Genomic DNA, 21,345 nt, shown 5'->3' on the forward strand with positions numbered 1-21,345 from the left:
TCATTTTGATTTGGTGTTGCACCAGTAGTGTCTTTGGATGGAACGACTTTAAAATATTACAGATAGCATTAGAAACTCATTTCAGAAGCCCTTACTATTAAAGTTTCTGCAGTGGAAAAGACTTCCTTGGATCTTAAAGGAAATATTAAACTGCCCACAGAGTTGAAGAAGGTTAAATGAGCAACTGATTTTGTCAGATTTTTTATATAAACAGATTTGAATATAGGGCATCCATTCAATATTGTAAAAAGAGGGAAAGTAATTTCAGTTTATTTAAAATTTTATAGCCATTATTACATTCCTGTTTACTGACTAAATCCAGATAGTCTCTGTCGTGAGTATGGTGCATTTTTCAATAAGCATCTTTATCAGTTGTTAATTTTTTCAATCAGATTTGTTTGGTGTATAAATTCAGTTTCTCTAAGCTTTTGATGTAATCTATTAATAAACTGGTTCTTCTAAAAATTACCAATTGTTAACTTTTTTATAAATGGATATTTTAATAATTTTATTTAGGATAGATACCATTCGTTACAGTCCATCAGATCATGGCCAATAATTCGGTGTTCCACATTTTTCTTAGCAGGTCAAACCTTAAATTTAAAACTACGATAACTGTCCCTGTGTAGACCATTCATTAGGGACCCACCACTGGACTTGACTCGACCTGACCAGACCAGATCCGCCCTGGTTCATTCCCCAACTGAGCATGGTTCTAATAAAAATAATAATAATAATAATTGTGTAATGTGCTATTACTTTGTGACAAGCACTGTACTAAGTACTGGGATAGATACAAGGTAATCAGGTCAGACACAGTCCCTGTCCCACACGGGGCTCAGAGTTTGGATTTGAAGTGGGTATGAGGCTTGTGTTTTGAGGGAATGGGGCGGCCGCCGCCGGCCCAATAGGTCGGTCAGCCTTTGGTTTACTGAGTGCCTACTGAATGTAGAACACTGTACTAAACTCAGTGTGGCTCAGTGGAAAGAGCCCGGGCTTGGGAGTCAGAGGTCATGGGTTCGAATCCCGGTTCCACCACTTGATAGCTCTGACTATGGGCAAGTCACAACTTCTCTGTGCCTCAGTTACCTCATCTGTAAAACGGGGATTAAGACTGTGAGCCCCATGTAGGACAACCTGAATAATAACGTTGGTATTTGTTAAGCATTTACTATGTGCAGAGCACTGTTCTAAGCACTGGGGTAGATACATCATCAGGTTGTCCCACGTGAGGCTCACAATCTTAATCCCCATTTTACAGATGAGGGAACTGAGGCCCAGAGAAGTGAAGTGACTTGCCCACAGTCACTCAGCTGACAAGTGGCAGAATAGAGTTCGAACCCATGACCTCTGACTCCCAAGCCCGAGCTCCTTCCACTGAGCCACGCTGCTTCTGATTACCCTGTATCTACCCCAGCACTTAGAACAGTGATCTGCACATAGTAAGTGCTTAACAAGTACCAACTAAGCACTTGGGATAGTACAGTATAACCGAGTTGGTAGTCATGTTTCCTGCCCACGGTGAGCTTACATCCTAGGAAGGGAGACAGGCGTTAATATATAATATTAATGAATATGCAGACATTAATATACAATACCAGCTATTCTGGGTAAGTTGACATTTCCATTCTAAGGGAGGGAAAAGGAGCATTTAAAGGGCAATGCTTCTAGAGTGAATAACAAGACCTGTTATCATGACTCTGGGGATCCTGCCTCTACCTGGCTTTCCCAGCATCCAGGCACCTTTGTCCCTCAAATCCCCTTTATTCCTCTCTTATGTGTTCTTGCTGCCAAACACTGTGAAATAAGAGCTCCCTGAGCAATCTTGAGTCTACCCACCTTGTTTCTTCCATCAGCCACCGTGGCTCGGTTCTTCTGCACCACCTAAGCCTTTAAGTGACCGCAGAGTATGTAGGCACTCTTGAGTGAATGTATAGTAACAGTTAACTATTGTTAGCTATTATATACTAATTGTATGTTATTATTGTTATATACGTCATATTATGTATAGTAGTAGTTAACTATGATTAACTATTATATAATAATCGTATGTTATTATTATATACACTATATCATGTATAGTAATAGTTAACTATTAACTATTATAATAATGGTATGTTATTATTATGTTATATACATTTTATCATGTATAGTAAGTTAACTATTAACTATTATATAATAATGGTATGTTATTATTATTGTGTTATTATATACATTATATTATGTATAGTAATAGTTAACTATTGTTAGCTATTATATAATAATGGTATGTTGTTATTATGTTGTTATATACATCATGTTATGTATAGTAATAGTTAACTATTAACTATTATATAATAATTGTATGTTATTATTGTTATTATGTTACTATATACATTATATTATGTATAGGAATAGTTAACTATTCTATAATAATTGTATGTTATTATTGTTGTTATGCTATATACATTATATTATGTATAGTAATGGTTAACTATGGTTAACTATGATATAATAATTGTATGTTGTTATTGTTATTATGTTATATACATTATATTATGTATAGTAATAGTTAACTTCGGTTAACTATGAAATAATAATTGTATGTTATTGTTATGTTATATACATTATATTATGTATAGTAATAGTTAACTATGGTTAACTATTCTATAATAATTGTATGTTATCTTATGTACATTATATTATGTATAGCCATAGTTAACTCTGGTTAACTATCCTATAATAATTTAATGTTATTATTATTATGTTCATTATATTACGTATAGCAATAGTTAACTATTCTATAATAATTGTATGCTATTATTCTTATGTTATGTACATTATATTATTTATAGCAATAGTTAACTATGGTTAACTAGTCTATAATAATTGTATGTTATTATTGTTAATTTGTTATGTACATTATGTATAGCAATAGTTAACCCTGGTTAACTATGATATAATAATTGTGTGTTATTATTGTTATTGTGTATATGATCTTATGTATAGTAATAGTTAACTATGATATAATCATTGTTCGTTATCGTTAGCCGTTAATGCTTCTGAACGGCCTGGCCGCGCTGTGCGGAGGGCGCCGCCCCGCCCCCACCGTCGGGGGAAATGGCCAAGGCCCGCGCGCCGCCTTCTCCGGCGGGGGAGGCGAGGGGGACCACGTGACCAGCGGGGAAGGGGAGGGGGCGCCGCCGGGCGACGCGACGTGAGCACGTTACGTGGGCACGTTGCGTGAGCACGTTACGCGCCCCCGGAAGTGGCCTCGCTCCCGCCGAGGCCTGGAGGGGGAGGAAGGACCGGCGCCTCCCTCAATAGGTCGGTGGCATCTATTCACGCATTCGCTTGTATTTATTCGGCGCTTACTATGTGCAGAGCACTGGGCTTACTGGGTACAAGAGCTCTGGACTAACCACTTGGGAGAGTACAATGCAATAAGTAGACAGGTTGCCTGCCCATCGTAATGTTGGTTTTTGTTAAGCGCTTACTGTGTGCAGAGCGCTGGGCTTACTGTCTGCAATAATGATAATAATGTTGGTGTTTGTTAAGCGCTTACTGTGTGCAGACCACTGGGCTTACTGTGTACCATAATGATAATAATGTTGGTATTTGTTAAGCGCCTACTATGTGCAGAACACTGGGCTTACTGTGTATGATAATATTAATAATGTTGGTATTTGTTAAGTGCTTACTATGTGCAGAACACTGGGCTTACTGTGTTTAGTAATAATAATGTTGGTATTTGCTAAGCGCTTACTATGTGCACAGCACTGTGCTTACTGTCTACAATAATGATAATAATGTTGGTATTTGTTAAGCGCTTACTATATGCAGAACACTGGGCTTACTGTGTTTAATAATAATAATAATGTTGGTATTTGTTAAGCGCTTACTATGTGCAGAGCGCTGGGCATACTGTCTGCAATAATGATAATAATGTTGGTGTTTGTTAAGCGCTTACTGTGTGCAGAGCACTGGGCTTACTGTGTACCATAATGATAATAATGTTGGTATTTGTTAAGCGCCTACTATGTGCAGAACACTGGGCTTACTGTGTATGATAATATTAATAATGTTGGTATTTGTTAAGTGCTTACTATGTGCAGAACACTGGGCTTACTGTGTTTAGTAATAATAATGTTGGTATTTGCTAAGCGCTTACTATGTGCACAGCACTGTGCTTACTGTCTACAATAATGATAATAATGTTGGTATTTGTTAAGCGCTTACTATGTGCAGAACACTGGGCTTACTGTGTATGATAACAATAATAATGTTGGTATTTGTTAAGCGCTTACTATGTGCAGAGCACTGTGCTGTGTATGATGATAATGTTGGTATTTGTTAAGTGCTTACTACGTGCAGAGCGCTGTGCTTACTGTGTACAATAATAATAATAGTGTTGGTATTTGTTAAGCGCTTACTATGTGCAAAGCACTGTGCTTACTGTGTACAATAATAATGTTGGTATTTGTTAAGCGCTTACTACGTGCAGAGCACTGTGCTTACTGTGTACAATAACGATAATGTTGGTATTTGTTAAGCGCTTACTATGTGCAGAGCACTGTGCTTACTGTGTACAATAAGGATAATAATGTTGGTATTTGTTAAGCGCTTACTATGTGCAGAGCACTGTGCTGTGTATGATAATAATAATGTTGGTATTTGTTAAGCACTTACTATGTGCAGAGCACTGTGCTTACTGTGTACAATAACGATAATAATGTTGGTATTTGTTAAGCGCTTACTATGTGCAGAGCACTGTTCTAAGCACTGGGGTAGATACAGGGGAATCAGGTTGTCCCACGTGAGGCTCACAGTCTTCATCCCCATTTTCCAGATGAGGGAACTGAGGCCCAGTGAAGTGACTTGCCCAAGGTCACACAACTGACTAGTGGCGGAGGCAGGATTAGAACCCATGACCACTGACTCCCAAGCCCGGGAAATAAACCACCACTGCGTGGCCTGGTGGACAGAGTATGAGCTTGGGAGTCAGAGATCGTGACTTCTAATCCTGCCTCCGCCACTAATCAGCTGTGTGACTTTGGGTAAGTCACTTCACTTCTCTGGGCCTCAGTGACCTCATCTGTAAAATGGAGATTAAGACTGTGAGCCCCACAGGGGACAATCTCATTACCCTGTATCTACCCCAGTGCTTGGCACACAGTAAGCGTTTAACACATACCACTATCATTGTGGTATCACTCTCGTTATATCCCGGCTAGACTACTGTGTCAGCCTTCTCTCTGACCTCCCTTCTTCCTCTCTCGCCCCGCTCCGGTCTATTCTTCACTCCGCTGCCCGGCTCATCTTCCTGCAGAAACGATCTGGGCATGTCACTCCCCTTCTTAAACAACTCCAGTGGTTGCCTATCGACCTCCGCTCCAAACAAAAACTCCTCACTCTAGGCTTCGAGGCTCTCCATCACCTTGCCCCTTCCTACCTCTCCTCCCTTCTCTCTTTCTACCGCCCACCCCGCACGCTCCGCTCCTCTGCCGCCCACCTCCTCGCCGTCCCTCGGTCTCGCCTATCCCGCCGTCGACCCCTGGGTCACGTCCTCCCGCGGTCCTGGAACGCCCTCCCTCCTCACCTCCGCCAAACTGATTCTCTTTCCCTCTTCAAAACCTTACTTAAAAATCACCTCCTCCAAGAGGCCTTCCCAGACTGAGCTCCTCTTCCCCCTCTACTCCCTCTGCCATCCCCCCTTTACCTCTCCGCAGCTAAAGCCTCATTTTCCCCTTTTCCCTCTGCTCCTCCACCTCTCCCTTCCCATCCCCACAGCACTGTACTCGTCCGCTCAACTGTATATATTTTCGTTACCCTATTTATTTTGTTAATGAATTGTACATCGCCTTGATTCTATTTAGTTGCCATTGTTTTTACGAGATGTTCTTCCCCTTGATGCTGGTTAGTGCCATTGTTCTTGTCTGTCCGTCTCCCCCGATTAGACTGTAAGCCCGTCAAACGGCAGGGACTGTCTCTATCTGTTGCCGACTTGTTCATCCCAAGCGCTTAGTACAGTGCTCTGCACATAGTAAGCGCTCAATAAATACTATTGAATGAATGAATGAATTGTTATTATTATTATTGTCCGCTGTGTGATCTTGGACAAGCCACTTACCTTTTCTGGGCTTCAGTTCCCTCATCCATAAAATGGGGATTATTCATTCATTCAGTCATGTTTATTGAGCGCCTACTGTGTGCAGAGCAGTGGACTAAAGCCCTTGGAATGTACAGTTCGGCAACAGATAGAGACAGTCCCTGCCCAACAACAGGCTCACGGTCTAAAAGACGGCAAAACCAAACAAGTAATGATGATAATTTTGGTATTTAAGCGCTTACTATGTGCAAAGCACTGTTCTAAACGCTGGGGTAGATATAAGGTAATCAGGTTATCCCACATGGGGCTCCCAGTTTCAATCCCCATTTTCCAGGTGAGGTAACTGAGGCACAGAGAAGATAAGTGACTTGCCCAAGGTCACACAGCTGACTAGCAGCAGAGCCGGGATTAGAACCCACAACCTCTGACTCCCAAGCCCGAGCTCTTTCCACTGAGCCACGCTGCTTCTGACAGGCAGACAGGATTAAGACTGTGAGCCCAGTGTGGGACAGGGCCTCTGTCCAGGCTGATTGGCTTGGATCTACCCCAGTGCTTAGTGGAACATAGTAAGCGCTTAAAAAATACCATTAATAATAATAATAATAATGTTAGTATTTGTTAAGCGCTTACTATGTGCAGAGAACTGTTCTAAGCTCTGGGGTAGATACAGGGTATTCAGGTCCCACGTGGGGCTCACAGTCTTAATCCTCATTTTACAGATGAGGTAACTGAGGCACAGAGAAGTTAAGTGACTTGTCCACAGTCACAAAGCTGACAAGTGGCAGAGTCGGGATTCAAACCATGACCTCTGACTCCCAAGCCCAGGCTCTTTCCACTGAGCCACCCTGCGGTTGGCACATGGTAAATGCTTAATAAATACCATTGATTGATTGGTGAGGGAGTGATAGGGAGGGGGTGGTGAGGAGGGAAAGGGATTTATTAGTTTGCTCCCGGGACCATAAATTACAGTTTGCCTTCTGTCTTGTCAGCTCTTCCCATTAAAATCAAACAAGATTATATAGTGAATGCTTACACTGTGTCCAGAACTGGCCTGCAGATTTGGGAGAATACAAAAGAGGGAGTAGGTACCCACAAAGATTTTATCATCTAGTTGGGGAAACACAGGCCCTGAAAGAAATTACTAACCTGCCCCTCTTTTGAGTGTGCTCCTGACAAAGGTTAGTGTCTCAATTACTGGGAGAACTTTTAGCCATTCTGCATATTCCCTAGAGATATTCAATGCCCTGCATTGAAGATGTAGCGTAAGAAGCAGTGTGGCAGTGGAAAGAGCCCGGGCTTCGGAGTCAAAGGTTGTGGGTTCTAATCCTGGCTCCGCCACTTATCTGCTATGTGACCTTGGATAGGTCACTTCTCTGTGCCTAGTTACCTCATCTGTGAAAATGGGGATTAAAAAATGTGAGCCCCACATGGGACAATCTGATTACCCAAGCGCTTAGTACAGTGCTCTGCACATAGTAAGCGCTTAACAAATACCATAATTACTATTATTATTATTTGATGTCACCCACATTTCTATTTCTGGATATGCATTAATTTATTGAATTCATCGATATTCATCTTGAGAGGCTGCTAACACTACCCAACCCAGATTTCTAAAACAGGACACCTTACTTTTAAGTTTATTACTGGGATTGGTGAGCAGTCCCACACTATACAAGCAATGTGGTCTAGTGGAAATCAATCAATCAGTGGTATTTATTGCATACTTACTATGTGCAGAGTACTGTAGTAAGTGCTTGGGAGAGTACAGTACAACAGAATTAGCAGAAAAATTCCCTATCGGTAAGGAGCTCACAGTCTAGAGGAAGAATTGACCTGAAGCTGTTCCCCTCCTCGGTTCCAGAGCCGATTTGGGCCTGTGCCTACTGGTGTTCCAGAGCTGAGCCCCAAAGTGTTGGAGTGTGTGGAGGTGGGGTCCTCTAGAGCAGGGGATGGGGGACCCACCCCAAACCTGCTTGACCCCCTGAGGCCTTTAATGAAGCCATGTCCCCCTCCTGGCTTTCCCCCGAGCAGGAAAGAGAATGAGCCTGGGAGTCCGAGGATTAGGATTCTAACTAAACCAGTTATCTGCTGTGTGACCTTGGGTAAGTCACTTATCTTCTCTGTGCCTTGGTTTCCCCATCTGTAAAATGGAGATTAAATACATGTTCTCCCTCCTGTTTATTAAGCTGAGCCCCAGGTGGAACAGGGACAGCCTGACCTGATTATTCATTCAATAGTATTTATTGAGCGCTTACTATGTGCAGAGCACTGTACTAAGCACTTGGGATGAACAAGTCGGCAACAGATAGAGACAGTCCCTGCCGTTTGACGGGCTTACAGTGATTATCTTGTATCTACTCCAGTGCATACAATGCTTGGCACATAGTAAGCGCCCAACATGCCAGTTATTATTATTGCACAGTTGTCTGTGCAGGTATGGGGAGAACAAATTTCAGTTGGTTACTGTAGCTTTAGGAGTAATGAAATGTGTTTAAATGCTTTTACACAGTAATTCAGGATACGTGTGCTGTATGTGAATGCACAATCAGAGAAATTCTTTTTTCCCTCAATTCTGATACATACTGTACTCTCATAGAGTGATACATACTGTACTCTCATAGAGTGAAAAAGGGGTTAAGATTGTCAGCCTCATGTGGTACAAGGACTGTGTCCAACCCGATCTGCTTGTATTCACCCCAGCGTTTAGTATAGTACCTGGGCACATAGTAAGCGCTTAACAAATACCTCTGTTGTTATTAAAGAGAGTGATGATTCCTTAGTTATTCTAGCTCTTTTTGAATCCTTTTTTTTAGGTGACAATGCTTCTTTCAAAACTCATCTCAGCTAGAGAGTGGGCATTATTGGAAGGCCTCTGGCAGTGGAGACCCGCTGTATATTCTCCACTCAGGTTTAGTATTGGAACAGGTAGCTATGCTCATCTGAAGCCTGTCTCCACCAGCTGTGCAAAATGTGTGAAACATCAAGGACCTAAACAAAAACGTAACCTTTCCGAAAAAAAATTGGTAAGGCTAAACTTAACAGCAAATGCAATTTCCCCATGATTTGAAGAAAAAAGATTAATCTGTACAGTTGTATGGACTACTTCACTCTAGGCTACCCAAGAAACCAAAATTTATATGCTCTTTGAAGTATGGAGAACTGTTATTGCTTTTAAATTTGGTGGTTAATTCAGTGCCTACTGCTTCAGCTTTAAACAGCAATGTATTCTGACTTCTGTGAATTGCCATGTTTTTCCCTGATCTGTTTAACAAGGTACTTTTGTTTAGTATTTTGTAAACAGAGATCATCCCCTTTGTGTGCTGCATGTTTTGAAAATAAAGCCATGAAAATTTTTGCATCACTTCGGAGGAAAGGTTCTATATACATAACACCTAAAATAACAAAATCTGGTTGTAGTCAATAAACACATTTTGGATTTAGTGAAGTGAATGACTCTTCTAATGGTATGTTGTCTCAAGGTAATAGACCATTTTTACAAGTCTTCATGTTGAGAAATATAAAGGATTCATTCTTCAGGAGTAGAAATGGATCAGTAAGAGAGGGTGATATAACCTTTCAGAAAGTACACAAAAATGAGAGAAAGTATTAAGACCATTGCTGACACCTGGCAAGCTTGTTGGAGGAAGACACACTAGACTGGTCTGTGCCGTGCCCCCTTATTCCTACGCCCACGTCCACATCCAGGTCCCCACTTTCCCTTTCTGAGTCCTGCCCTCTCCCCCGTTTGCCCTCACCTTACCTTAGGGAACGAGGATGGTATGGGAGTCCCCCAACCCGAGAGTAGAGTACAGGTTGTGGAAGAGTATCCCTTCCATTGCATGTTCCAAGTATCTAGTACAGAGCTCGGCACACAGTAAGCTCGATTGATGATGATGCAGTTTAGGCGTGACATATTTTTGGCCCCCAAATAAATGATTTACAACTCACTTCTAAAGTGAGATAGGTAAATCTCTATTTGACTGGATACTAAATCTGCCATTTTTAGACTATTCACTTTTAAATTTTAGCTATTTGAAAACTTCCACGCAATTTTCAACTGAATTTTTATCTCCAAAAGGCTTTTGGCCTTCTCTTCAAATAAAAAAGACAACTATTATGTGCAAAGAGACTCACACTGTCAATAACTACAGAAGAAATCCTGTCAATTCTTAATATCCACATACATGGAAATGGTAACTTGATTAGAAGCTGCAGTTCACAGTTTTTCCCTGTGATGGAGCCAAGCAAACTTGGAGAAATTCAGAAAGATTTTCTGTTTGTTTATTTTTCTTTTTACTTCTATTTGAATGGGAAAGCAAGCTTTAAGGATTTTGGAAGAGAGTTTCTTAGTAAAGGTCCATTTTGGCTGTATGGTAGTACGAGGAAGGCAGAATAGTTACCATATAGTTTGGTAAAGCCCAGTAGTTTTTAATATCTTAAAAAGGCATTTATATTCATTTATGTTATTTGTTAAGTGCTTACTGTGTGCCGGACACTGAACTGAACGCTGGAGTAGATACAAGATAATCATGTTGGGCACAGCCCCAGTCCCACATGGGGCTCGCAGTCTTTATAGGTGAGATATATAAGGCACAGAGAAATTAAATGACTTGCCCAAGGAAACAGCAGACAAGTGACAGAGTCAGGATCAGAATCCAGGCTCTCTGACTCCCAGGCAGCACATAGTCCTGGGATTATGGATTAATTAATTCATGGATTAATTTTGTCTTCTCCCACTCACCCTCACTCTTGGATTTGCATCTTTATTCGCCCCTCCATCATCCCCACAGTACTTACGTACATATCCATATATTTATATTATCTGTTTCTCCTTCTAGACTAAGCTCATAGTGGGCAGGGAACCTGTCTACCAACTCACTCTTATAGTCTCCCAAGTGCTTAGTACAGTGCTATGCACACAGGAAGTGCTCAAAAGAACTTAAAAATTGATCACCCAAATTTGTTCATTCAATAGTATTTATTGAGCGCTTACTATGTGCAGAGCACTGTACTAAGCGCTTGGAATGAACAAGTCGGCAACAGATAGAGACAGTCCCTGCCGTTTGACGGACTTACAGTCTAATCGGGGGAGACGGACAGACAAGGACAATGGCAATAAATAGAGTCGAGGGGAAGAACATCTCGTAAAAACAATGGCAACTAAATAGAATCAAGGCGATGTACATTTCATTAACAAATAGGGTAATGAAAATATATACAGTTGAGCAGACGAGTACAGTGCTGAGGGGATGGCAAGGGAGAGGGGAAGGAGCAGAGGGAAAGGGGGGGAAAAGAGGGTTAAACTGCGGAGAGGTGAAGGGGGGTGGTAGAGGGAGTAGAGGGAGAAGGGGAGCTCAGTCTGGGAAGGCCTCTTGGAGGAGGTGAGTTTTAAGTAGGGTTTTGAAGAGGGGAAGAGAATCAGTTTGGCGGAGGTGAGGAGGGAGGGCGTGGCCCAGGGGTCGACAGGGTGGGCGAGACTGAGGGACGGTGAGGAGGTGGGCGGCAGAGGAGCGGAGCGTGCGGGGTGGACAGTAGAAAGAGAGGGAGGAGAGGTAGGAAGGGGCAAGGTGACGTAGAGCCTCGAAGCCTAGAGTGAGGAGTTTTTGTTTGGAGCGGAGGTTGATAGGCAACCACTGGAGGTGTTTAAGAAGGGTACAGAGCACTGTACTAAGCACTAGAAGGTGAGATTTCATCCCTAGATATGTCACCCACACTGAGCAGGCCAGTTTAGGAATCTTTTTGGGGGTCTTTGCCCAACTGAGGTGAGAGGACAATACAGGGCTGCCCCAACTTCAGTAAAAGCAGACCAATATTAGGCTGCCTAGATATATAGGACTTAGGGTTTGGGCAGAGGGAGAAGGGAAGAGATTTATAGCAAGGACAAGACAGGCGTTGGATTTGTTTTTGAGGAGCTCTGCATACTCTCTTGCCTGCTGTGCTGCCCATCTGACCGGTAGCATGTGAAAGTGCCGGCTAGTGGCTGCAGTTAAGTGCACTTTGTGAAGAAGGGGAGACTGGCAGAAGGAAATGATATTTGGGGGGCTGAGAATTCCCTATGTAAAAGAAAAATTCTGCTCCAATTCATAACCCAACTTTTTCCATTTGCCCCTCTTCGCCCACCTCACAATTCTTCTACAGTTTGTCAGTTTTCCTTGTCATGATTTGCCCACCTAATGTCTTAACTCGTTTGCTTCTTGAAAGTTGAATTATTGGTTAAGTTGGTTTTCAGAACAGAATACCTAATTTTCTATTGTCTTTGGAACAATCTTGGTTTAGGTCTTGACTACTGAGCAACTGTGTATGGGAAAAAAAATATTCTAAAAGTCTATAGCAATTAAATACTCTATCTAGAATCATATGTGTATGTATTTACAATTTTATTTACAACTGGAATATTTTACAAGCTTATTTAGGAAACTGATTAGTGACCCAAATCGAATGAAGTCGATTCTGCTTTTTAGAGACGGCACTTTGTGGATCATCGAAGGGTGTGTGTGACCGGAGGAAGAGGAGGCAACGGTATTACCTGTTTTCATAGCGAACCCAGAAAAGAGTTTGGAGGTCCTGACGGTGGAAATGGAGGAGATGGAGGGCATGTTATTCTGAAAGGTAAAATGGGTTTTTGTGACATGTTACTTGTTGGCGCAATCCTTTCTTTCATCATTGACATCTCCTGAATCTGGGTTTTCTTCCAGGACCTGGTGAGAAGAATTGATTTGTTGGACAGTTACTTTTTACTCAAGTTACTTGTAGTTTTTTACATTTATGTTGATTTGAAACCCTTAATTGTGACTTAATAATTCATACTTTGTTATATACACCTCTGCGACTGGGTTGGAACCATGGGAACTCAAAATCTTTCCTTCTGATGCGTCATCATGGGGGCCACTGATCCCGGTTTCCACAGTAGTCTTTCCTGCTAGAACCTGGTCCTCACCCTTTCCCCAAACCTCATCCTTCCCTCCCTAACAGAGTCAGCTTTGCCAGTGCCCTCCCTCAGGCATCAGTGACTTACTTAATCATCATAATATTGATGGCATTTTTTAAGTACTTACTATGTGCTAAGCACTGAGGTAGATACATGATAAGAAGATGGGACACAGTCTCTGTCCCACATGAGGTGCACAGTCTTAATCCCCCTTTTACAGATGAGGTAACTGAGGCACAGTGACATGACTTGCACAGAACCACAGAGCAGACAAGTGGCGGATCCGGGACTAGAACCCAGGTCCTCCTGACTCTCAGATTACGTGTTCTGTCCATTAGGCCCGACTCGATGAAGATGTTTAGACTGCAGAGCTGTTGTCACTAGCCTGGCCCTAATTTCTTCTTTCCCTTTTCCTACCTGTTTGCCCTGCAAGTGCCAAACTGTAGCCAACCTCTTCTTTCCATGTATTTCTGCTCTGGCTTGTGGAATTCCAGTAGAATCAGAAACAGAGTTTATTTGTATTGATTTTATTTTTGGGCAGCCATACATTTTTAAAAACAAGTGCGGGACAGTGTAATATCCAAGAAACAGCATTCAGAGCCTCTAATTTCCTTGAACAAAGATTTGCAGAGGAGGATAAAAGAAGAAACTACAATAACAGTGGTAGCAGTAATAGTTGTAGTTATACCGGTGGCATTTTATTGTGCACCCACGCCACTAAGTACACGGGAAGTACAAAAAGTAAATGATACATTCCTTGCCCACAAGGAGCATATTGTTTTAAAGGGGGAAGTCAAGCATAAAAATATTTGCAACTAAAGTCAAAGTCAATTGCATGCATAGCTGCTGCCCCACATTTTATCCTTGTTCAGATTCAGGGGGAGGAGAAACGTGTACTTAAAATCAAACTAAAACAAGAAAGAGAGCGAGAGAGAGAGGAACACTTAGACAAGGAAGGGGAAAAGAGTGAGGGATCCCTTCTCCTGGTAGGTCAGGGACTAATTGAAGTTTGTAAATTCTTATCAGACACCTGGTTCTGTCCTACTTTTTCTCCCCTCTGTCAGATTTTCTCACCACTGATTTGTTCTCTGATATATCACCTCCCCTCTGTTTCCCCCTTAACCTTGTGCCTTTCTCTAACCAACCTCCGGTTCTCCCTTTCCTCTCGTTGGAGTTGCCTGCTTGTTCCCTGCAGCAGCCATTTCCTGGGTTTGGTTTCTACAGTAAGTCTTCTGTAATAATGTACCGAAAAGCCAGTCTGAATTATGAATTCCAAATGAATAGGAGCCAAATTCACAAGACTACATCTTATTTCCAAATGGTAATGAATTGTCTGAAGGAGAAGCAGAAGAATATATCCTTATCAAACTTTGTATCTGGTTTGGTAACATCTATTTGAATTTGATTTTGAGATCAATCAGTGGTATTGAGCACTTAGTGTGTGCAGAGCAGAGTAGTAAGCACTTGAGTACACAGTACAGAAAGTAAAGTCCCTGCTGCCTTCAAGGAACTTAAAATGATTATCCATGTATTTCTTCTGTGAATAAATAGATGTACATTTTTCTGATTTGTAGTTTTATGAAGTAGGTCATACAGTAATGCCATCAAGCTATTTTAGTTCTTTATTTGAAAGAAGTTTAAAATAGTTTGCTTTTTAGTTGACAGCGAAGTCAAATCCTTGGCCTCGGTCCTCTCAATGTATCGAGGATTTGATGGAGAAGCTGGGGGAAGCAGAAACAGTTATGGGCGCAATGGGGATTGCCTCTACATTAAGGTAAGTGACTACTGGTATAAAACCTTATCGATTAAGGTAAAGATTGTCCAAATTTGTTCCAAAATGTAATTCCTTTTCACATATTTTGGTTAGAAAAATTGATTAGGACAGGGGTGGCCAAAACATTGTCATCGGAAGTTGAATTGCAAGATAAGTGGCTGAGTGGTTGAGGAGTACCGATTTGTACCTCTCTTCCTCCGCTTTCTTCAGCGTGACATTTGGCTGATGGGAATTGGGTTTGTGGTGGTGGAGGTGATAGGGATGATCCAAGATAGGTGAGCCTGTGGTGTGCCAAGGAGGGAAATATGGTCCAGAGCCATCATCTGGTTGGCAAAGATCCACAAGTTGTCCATTCTCTTGAAGCTCTCTGGTAGCTACTCTTTTTGAGTTGGTGAGCAAGCTGCAGTTTGGCCTTTGCCAGAGGTGCTCACTCTATAAGGGCAACCAAGGTGAAGGCTCTCACAGACTATAAGCTGGTTGTGGGCAGGGACTGTGTCTCTTGTTATATAGTGTATTCTCCCAAGCACTTAGTACAGTGTTTTGCACACAGTAAGCTCACAGTAAATACAACTGACTGACCCCAAGATTTGGGCCATCCCAGGTTTCTGATTAGACTTGAGAGTTTTACTCCAAGTGATTTTCTGCCCTCTGACTTTACTGTAAACTAACCCATCCCAGTCCTCAGCATCCCTCTCCCCCAATCAAACCCCTGCCCCCTTTACATCTACCTCCTCCTTCAAAATGAAACAAGGGTCCTTTTTTTTTTTCCTAGCTTTGCTACTTGGTGACCTTGAGTCCTCAATGAATTTGACTAAATTCAGTTCTGTAGCATTGGGCTACATAAATGGCAATCATTTGTCTTATGCTAGAGGATAAACATTTTATTTTGCTTCTAAAATCCATAAGAGAGAAATTGACTAGAGGTAATTAAACACCCAAAAGACCATAATAGGAGGATGTGGAATCTCAGCCCCTGGAGATCTTTTACAATAGGATAAGCAACCATCCAAACCGCCTGAAGGCATGGGAACTAAATACCCCTTGACAGCCTAAAGGAAATCTTCCAGACCTGAAAGAAATTAAGCCACCAGTTTAAAGGAAATTTAATAACCCTTCCTCTCCTATTTTATTGAAGTAGTTTTAGGGTACTAGTATTGATAATGATGGTATTTATTAAGCACTTTGCACATGATAAAAGCTTAGGTAATGCAAGATTAAGAAGATCAGCTCAGACACAGACTACCTCACACAGTGTTAACATGTATTCTTAATAGTTGCACACCACCAACTTGCAGCCTTAGATCATTCTCCGTTCACTTCCTCTTCTGCCGTCATGCAGCCCGAGGGATCTTTGCCGCTGGCAAAGATTCACATTTTCAAACCACTTTGGATTTACTTCCACAAGCCTGGGAATCTGTCGATCAATCAGTTGTATCTATTGAGCACTTACTGCATGCAGAGCACTGTACTAAGTCCTTGGGAGCGTACAGTATTACAGAGTTGGTAGGCACATTTCCTGTCCACAGTAACTTTCGGGCGGCAATCACCCGTTGGGTGGGCACCTATGCAAAAAGCTACCTGCCTTGTTCAAGTTCTGATCGTATCACAGCTCAACTATTGCATCAACCTCCTCGCTGGTCTCCCTGCCTCCAGCCTCGTTCTAGTTTATACTGTCCACTGCTGCCCAAATCGTCACCTGGAAGCATTATTCAGGACCCATCTCTCCTCTCCTCAGAAACCCCTCATGGCTTCCTAACTCCCTACATTTCAAGCAAAAACTTCTCTTAGTTGATTTCAGGGTTTTTTACGGGTTCTCCCCTTTGTTCACACTGGCTGTTTCGACCTGCTCCTCCCCAGCTCCTTCCCCTCACTCCTCCCAAGACAAGCCATCCTGTTAATTGTTCTTGACTCTCCTCTCTCTGATCCCTTGTTTACACTGTTTCCTCTCTGTCTTCACTCCCTCCTCCCTCCAAAACCACCAGATCCCATCTCTTCCACCTTCAAAATCCATCCCCCCAGCCCCCAAATCCCACCTCCAATTAATTCCCAGCGCCCCAAATAGCTCAACACAACAGCCATCATAACCTGTTAGGTATTTGTACCCATCCTCAGCACTTACATGTATTTCTCCATATGCTCACAAATTGCTTGTTATATCCCTTTTTTTCCCCTGAACCTATGTTGGTAAATAATTTATGTTCACCTGTCCCATTATCGTATTGTAAGCCTCTGGAATGCGAGCACATGTGTTTTGCTCTGAGTATAAACCTTTAATGTGCTTAATACAATGTTCTGCCATCAATGGGCACTCAATATTATGGATGGAGTGATTGCTTTGCAGATCATATCTCCTCCTAAAGGCCTTGCCAACTAAGCCTTCATTTCCCCCTTTTCCCCTCCCTTCTCTATCTTCTGTGCATTTGGATCTGTACCCTTAAAGCATTGATATTTACTCCACCTTTAGCCCCACAGTACATATATAACATATCCATAATTTATTTTGATGTGTGTCTCTCCCTCTAAACTGTAAACTCCTAATGGGCAGGGCACATGTCTACTGATTCTGTTTTATTTACTCTCCCAAGTGCTTAATGCATTGCTTTGCACACAGTAAGTGCTCGATAAATATCACTGATTGATTTATTGATTTGTAATTTCTAGGAACACTGAAATTAGCACACTTAAAAAGAAACTGAATATTTCAGAATGTTTGTGCCTCTTTCCTCAAACCTACCCAAAAAGCTGCTGAGGCTTTGGACCTGTACTTTACCAAAGGCACTGAGCCTACCTTCCCACCACGTAACTCATATTATGAAGCCCATCCATATTGGGGGAAAAAAAGAGAAATAGTAAGTCCAGGTAGAAACAGTATGACCATAAATGGAGGATTGGACCAAACTGTGAGCTCACTGTGGGCAGGAAATGTTGCTGTTTATTGTTGTATTGTACTTTATCAAGTGCCTAGTACAGTGCTCTGCACCCAGGAAGCACTTAATAAATATGATTGAATGAATGAATAGGCATCCTCCAACACCCCTGGCTAATTTCTTTCCCCTACAGTACCATCAACAACAATAATAATAACATTCAGTGCTTAATATCTTCCAAGCACTGTGTAAAACGCTGGGGCAGATATAAGTTAATCAGGTTAGACACAGTCCACTTGGGCTCACAGTTTAAGTAGGAAAGAGAACAGGTATTTAGCAGATATCAACAATCCTCTTGATAGAAGTATGGAGGCTAGTCTGTGTGTTTTCTGTTACTGAAAATTGTTTACTTGCTTCTCCAATGCTAGAGTGCCCAGATTTTAAATAAAGCCCTGTAGGATAAAGCCAGTGATAAAAAAAGCCTTTGTAATTCCGTACTGTAATTTGGCATTTGAGAACACAAGCATGTTTAAGCATATACAAAATTAAAATAACCCCTAATTCAAGGGATTTTTGTCTTTCTCCTTTCTGGCTTCCGACAGTGGTTTGCCCCCATCAAAAGAATCCTCCACGCACCCTGTCGCTACCATCAAAGACAGACTATTGGCCCGACCTGACCTAGTAAAACATTGCTTTTGCTTATGCAGTGGTGCTCTGCTGAAAAAATGCCATTGGCTGAAACGGACCACGAAACTCAATCAATGAAACTGCAATGGTAGAACATAAGAACAAAATAAATACCATTAATAGGCCAGAGCAGTGAACCATCTAGCTCAAAATTATGACTCTAGCAGTATTAGCAGAAGATGCTTTGAAGACAAGAAGGAAGGCGTCTCATTTCTAAGCACTTACTTTTAGGTGTTTGGAAATAAACTCAGACATAAATAAACTGTAGATCTAAAAACGCTGTACTTTTCTTATTTTTCAGGTTCCTCTGGGTACTCTGGTTAAAGAGGATAATGAAATCGTAGCTGATCTTTCTCAGGCAGGGGAGGAATATGTTGCAGCTTTTGGGGGACTTGGAGGAAAGGGCAACCGTTTTTTTCTGGCTAATGACAACCGAGCGCCAATGACGTGCACCCCGGGACAACCGGGTCAGGCAAGAGTCCTCTACCTGGAGCTCAAGACCATGGCTCATGCAGGGATGGTAAGTACCCACTTCTCTTGCTTCTCTTGTCCACTGGGGAGTTCACCCTTCAAAAATCACCTCTCCAATGCAATAAGAAGTTAAAGGAAAGCAGAGTAGTATGAAATAACCTGTTCGGTTCAACGGGCCAAAGGAATTTGATTATTCAGCCACTCTCTGACTACTTGGCTTTCCAACTCAATATTAATACACAGTTTTTATTCAAAAAACATTTCCCAAACTTACAAATACTTCCCTTGCTCAAGAGGAGTTTTCTACAACTCAGGATGGGAAAAACTTCCAGGAAAGCTTGCTTTCATTTTAAACGTTTCACTGAAAAGCAGCATGGCCTGGTGGAAGGAGCAGGGGCCTGGGTTTTGATCCTGCTTTGCCACTTGCCTGTTGTATGATCTAGCTTCTCAGGGCCTCAGTTCCCTCATCCATAATAAGGGGATTCAATCCCTGTTCTCCTTCCTACTTAGATTGTGAGCCCCACATGGGACAAGATCCGTGTCCAATCTGATTAACTTATATCTACCCCAGCCCTTAGCACATAGTAAGGGCTTCACAAATACCAATTGTTATTGTTATCATCAACAATTACATTAATTGCAATATTAATAATTTATTTTCCAGGTGGGATTCCCCAATGCCGGGAAGTCGTCACTTCTACGAGCGATTTCCAATGCAAAGCCTGCCGTTGCTTCCTACCCATTTACCACCCTAAATCCCCATGTTGGGATTGTTCACTATGAGGACTATCAACAAGTGGCAGGTAAATTTTCCAAAGCCTGATCTGGCACCCACTCCACTTCTTCTTATTTCTCCCCCTACACTTCACCTGTTTTGGCCCCGGTATCATTGGAATCAGTAACAGGGATAATGTGATTTAAATCCTGGGATGTTTCAAAATGTCTTTTTCCTGTGTTGCTTAACCAATTGAAAGTTTATTTTCTAAGTGAGGCGGCAGTAAGAAGTGGGAAGATGCAGTTCATGAGATTTACATAGCACAATTTGTACAGTGCTTTAAGAAAATTTTATTAGTAAAAGAATCGTATCTAGTGTATAGAAAGCTGTTTGCTCCTTAGTCATTGTGCAAGAGAAAAATTGTGGTGCTTTTCGCACAAATGTCGCAAAGCATTTTCCCAGCAGATTACTTGTTAACTGAAGCTCTGGGATCGTGTAATAAGTTGGAGGCCCAATAAAATATAGAATTTTGTTTTTTTCCAGGTAAACTTGCTTTGTAGATCATTTCTTGGAGAGGTTTACTAAGCTTTGACAAACAGACTAGTGTTATCTTCAGACACCCACCATGTTCACAGATTGAAGCTCACTGCTTTTGTCATTTTATTACCATAGTTGCTGACATTCCTGGTATTATAAGAGGAGCTCATCAGAACAGAGGCCTGGGGTTTGCTTTCCTACGACACATTGAGCGCTGCCGTTTTCTGTTGTTTGTGGTGGACCTTTCCACGTCAGAGCCATGGACACAGCTCGAGGACTTAAAATATGAACTAGAAAAATACGACGAAGGCTTGTCAAAGAGACCGCATGCCATCATTGGAAATAAGATCGATCTCCCTCAATCTAAGGCTAACTTTTCCCTCCTTCAGGCTCAAGTAGAGCAGAAAGTCATCCCCTTATCTGCATTAACTGGAGAGAACTTGGAGGAGCTGCTATTGCATCTGAAAGAATTGTATGATTGTTATGTAGAGAAAGAAAATGAAGAAGGGCATAGTCCCCTAAAGTGGTAGGACTCACAGAGCTTATAAACACACGCTAGACTGGTTGAGAGATGAAATCTAAAACTTGGGGAATTTGGAAAAGAAATATCAGTGAGTATTTTTTTTAATGTCGTTATGTGCCAGACACCGTACTCTCCCAAGCTCTACATACAGTGCTCTGCACACAGTTAAGTGCTCAATAAATATGATCGATTGACTGTACTAAGCGCTGGGGTAGGTACAAGGTAATCAGGTTGGACACAGTCTCTGTCCCACATAGGACTTACAGTCTTAATCTCCATTTTACAGATAAGGTAACTGAGGCAGGGAGAAGTTAAGTGACTTGCCCAAGGTCACACAGCAGGCAAGGAGCCAGGATTAGAACTGTCCTCTGACTCCCAGGTCTTCGCTCTTTCCACTAGGCCACGATGTTCTATTTCCATCAGCTAAATTACAGGGCCTCTCTGGTTTACCACAATGATAAAATATATTTGCTGGGTTTTTTGTGACCTATGAACTTGTCAGAAAGAGTCATTTATAAGACCTTGATTAACTTAGTTTCCCTCCATGGTCCTCTGTAATGACGTCCACCCCTTCTGGCCCAAGAAGCTCTGAATCAGCATTGGGATTCCTCGCGTGGCAGCGTCTTCCTCTGCCCCCCTGCCCCCCAGTCTATTTAGCGGTGCTAAATGCGTCCATCAGCCATGCTGGTTCATTTGCTGAGGTCGAACTCACTTATGTTCATTAACTGCTGTAATTAGCGAGGGGCCCCACA

At 42.0% G+C, this 21,345-nt stretch overlaps 1 protein-coding gene across 2 annotated transcripts; it reads left to right on the top strand.

The window, feature by feature from the left end:
* Nucleotides 1-3,235: 3,235 nt before the first annotated feature.
* Nucleotides 3,236-20,688, top strand: MTG2 (mitochondrial ribosome associated GTPase 2). 2 transcript variants are annotated; one of them, XM_001505914.6, is made up of 7 exons: nt 3,236-3,306; nt 8,905-9,114; nt 12,553-12,700; nt 14,678-14,793; nt 18,649-18,867; nt 19,483-19,621; nt 20,206-20,688. In XM_001505914.6, exons 2-7 carry the CDS (start codon nt 8,911-8,913, stop codon nt 20,598-20,600), a joined length of 1,221 nt encoding a protein of 406 aa, XP_001505964.3. In that variant the 5' UTR covers nt 3,236-3,306; nt 8,905-8,910; the 3' UTR covers nt 20,601-20,688. The 2 variants fall into 2 exon arrangements, with proteins under 2 accessions (XP_001505964.3, XP_028927060.1); XM_029071227.2 differs by lacking the exon at nt 3,236-3,306 and adding an exon at nt 7,920-8,193.
* Nucleotides 20,689-21,345: the final 657 nt, after the last annotated feature.

The sequence above is a fragment of the Ornithorhynchus anatinus genome, chromosome 8 (assembly GCF_004115215.2).
Source record: "Ornithorhynchus anatinus isolate Pmale09 chromosome 8, mOrnAna1.pri.v4, whole genome shotgun sequence".
NCBI classification, from domain to species: Eukaryota; Metazoa; Chordata; class Mammalia; order Monotremata; family Ornithorhynchidae; genus Ornithorhynchus; species Ornithorhynchus anatinus.

Excerpts from the sequence above, each read along its gene's own strand:
- MTG2 (XM_001505914.6), top strand. The coding sequence starts at position 8,911 with ATGCTTCTTTCAAAACTCATCTCAGCTAGAGAGTGGGCATTATTGGAA. Across the intron at positions 12,701-14,677 it reads AGGGCATGTTATTCTGAAAG|TTGACAGCGAAGTCAAATCC; the intron begins GTAAAATGGGTT and ends TTTGCTTTTTAG. Across the intron at positions 19,622-20,205 it reads GGACTATCAACAAGTGGCAG|TTGCTGACATTCCTGGTATT; the intron begins GTAAATTTTCCA and ends TTATTACCATAG.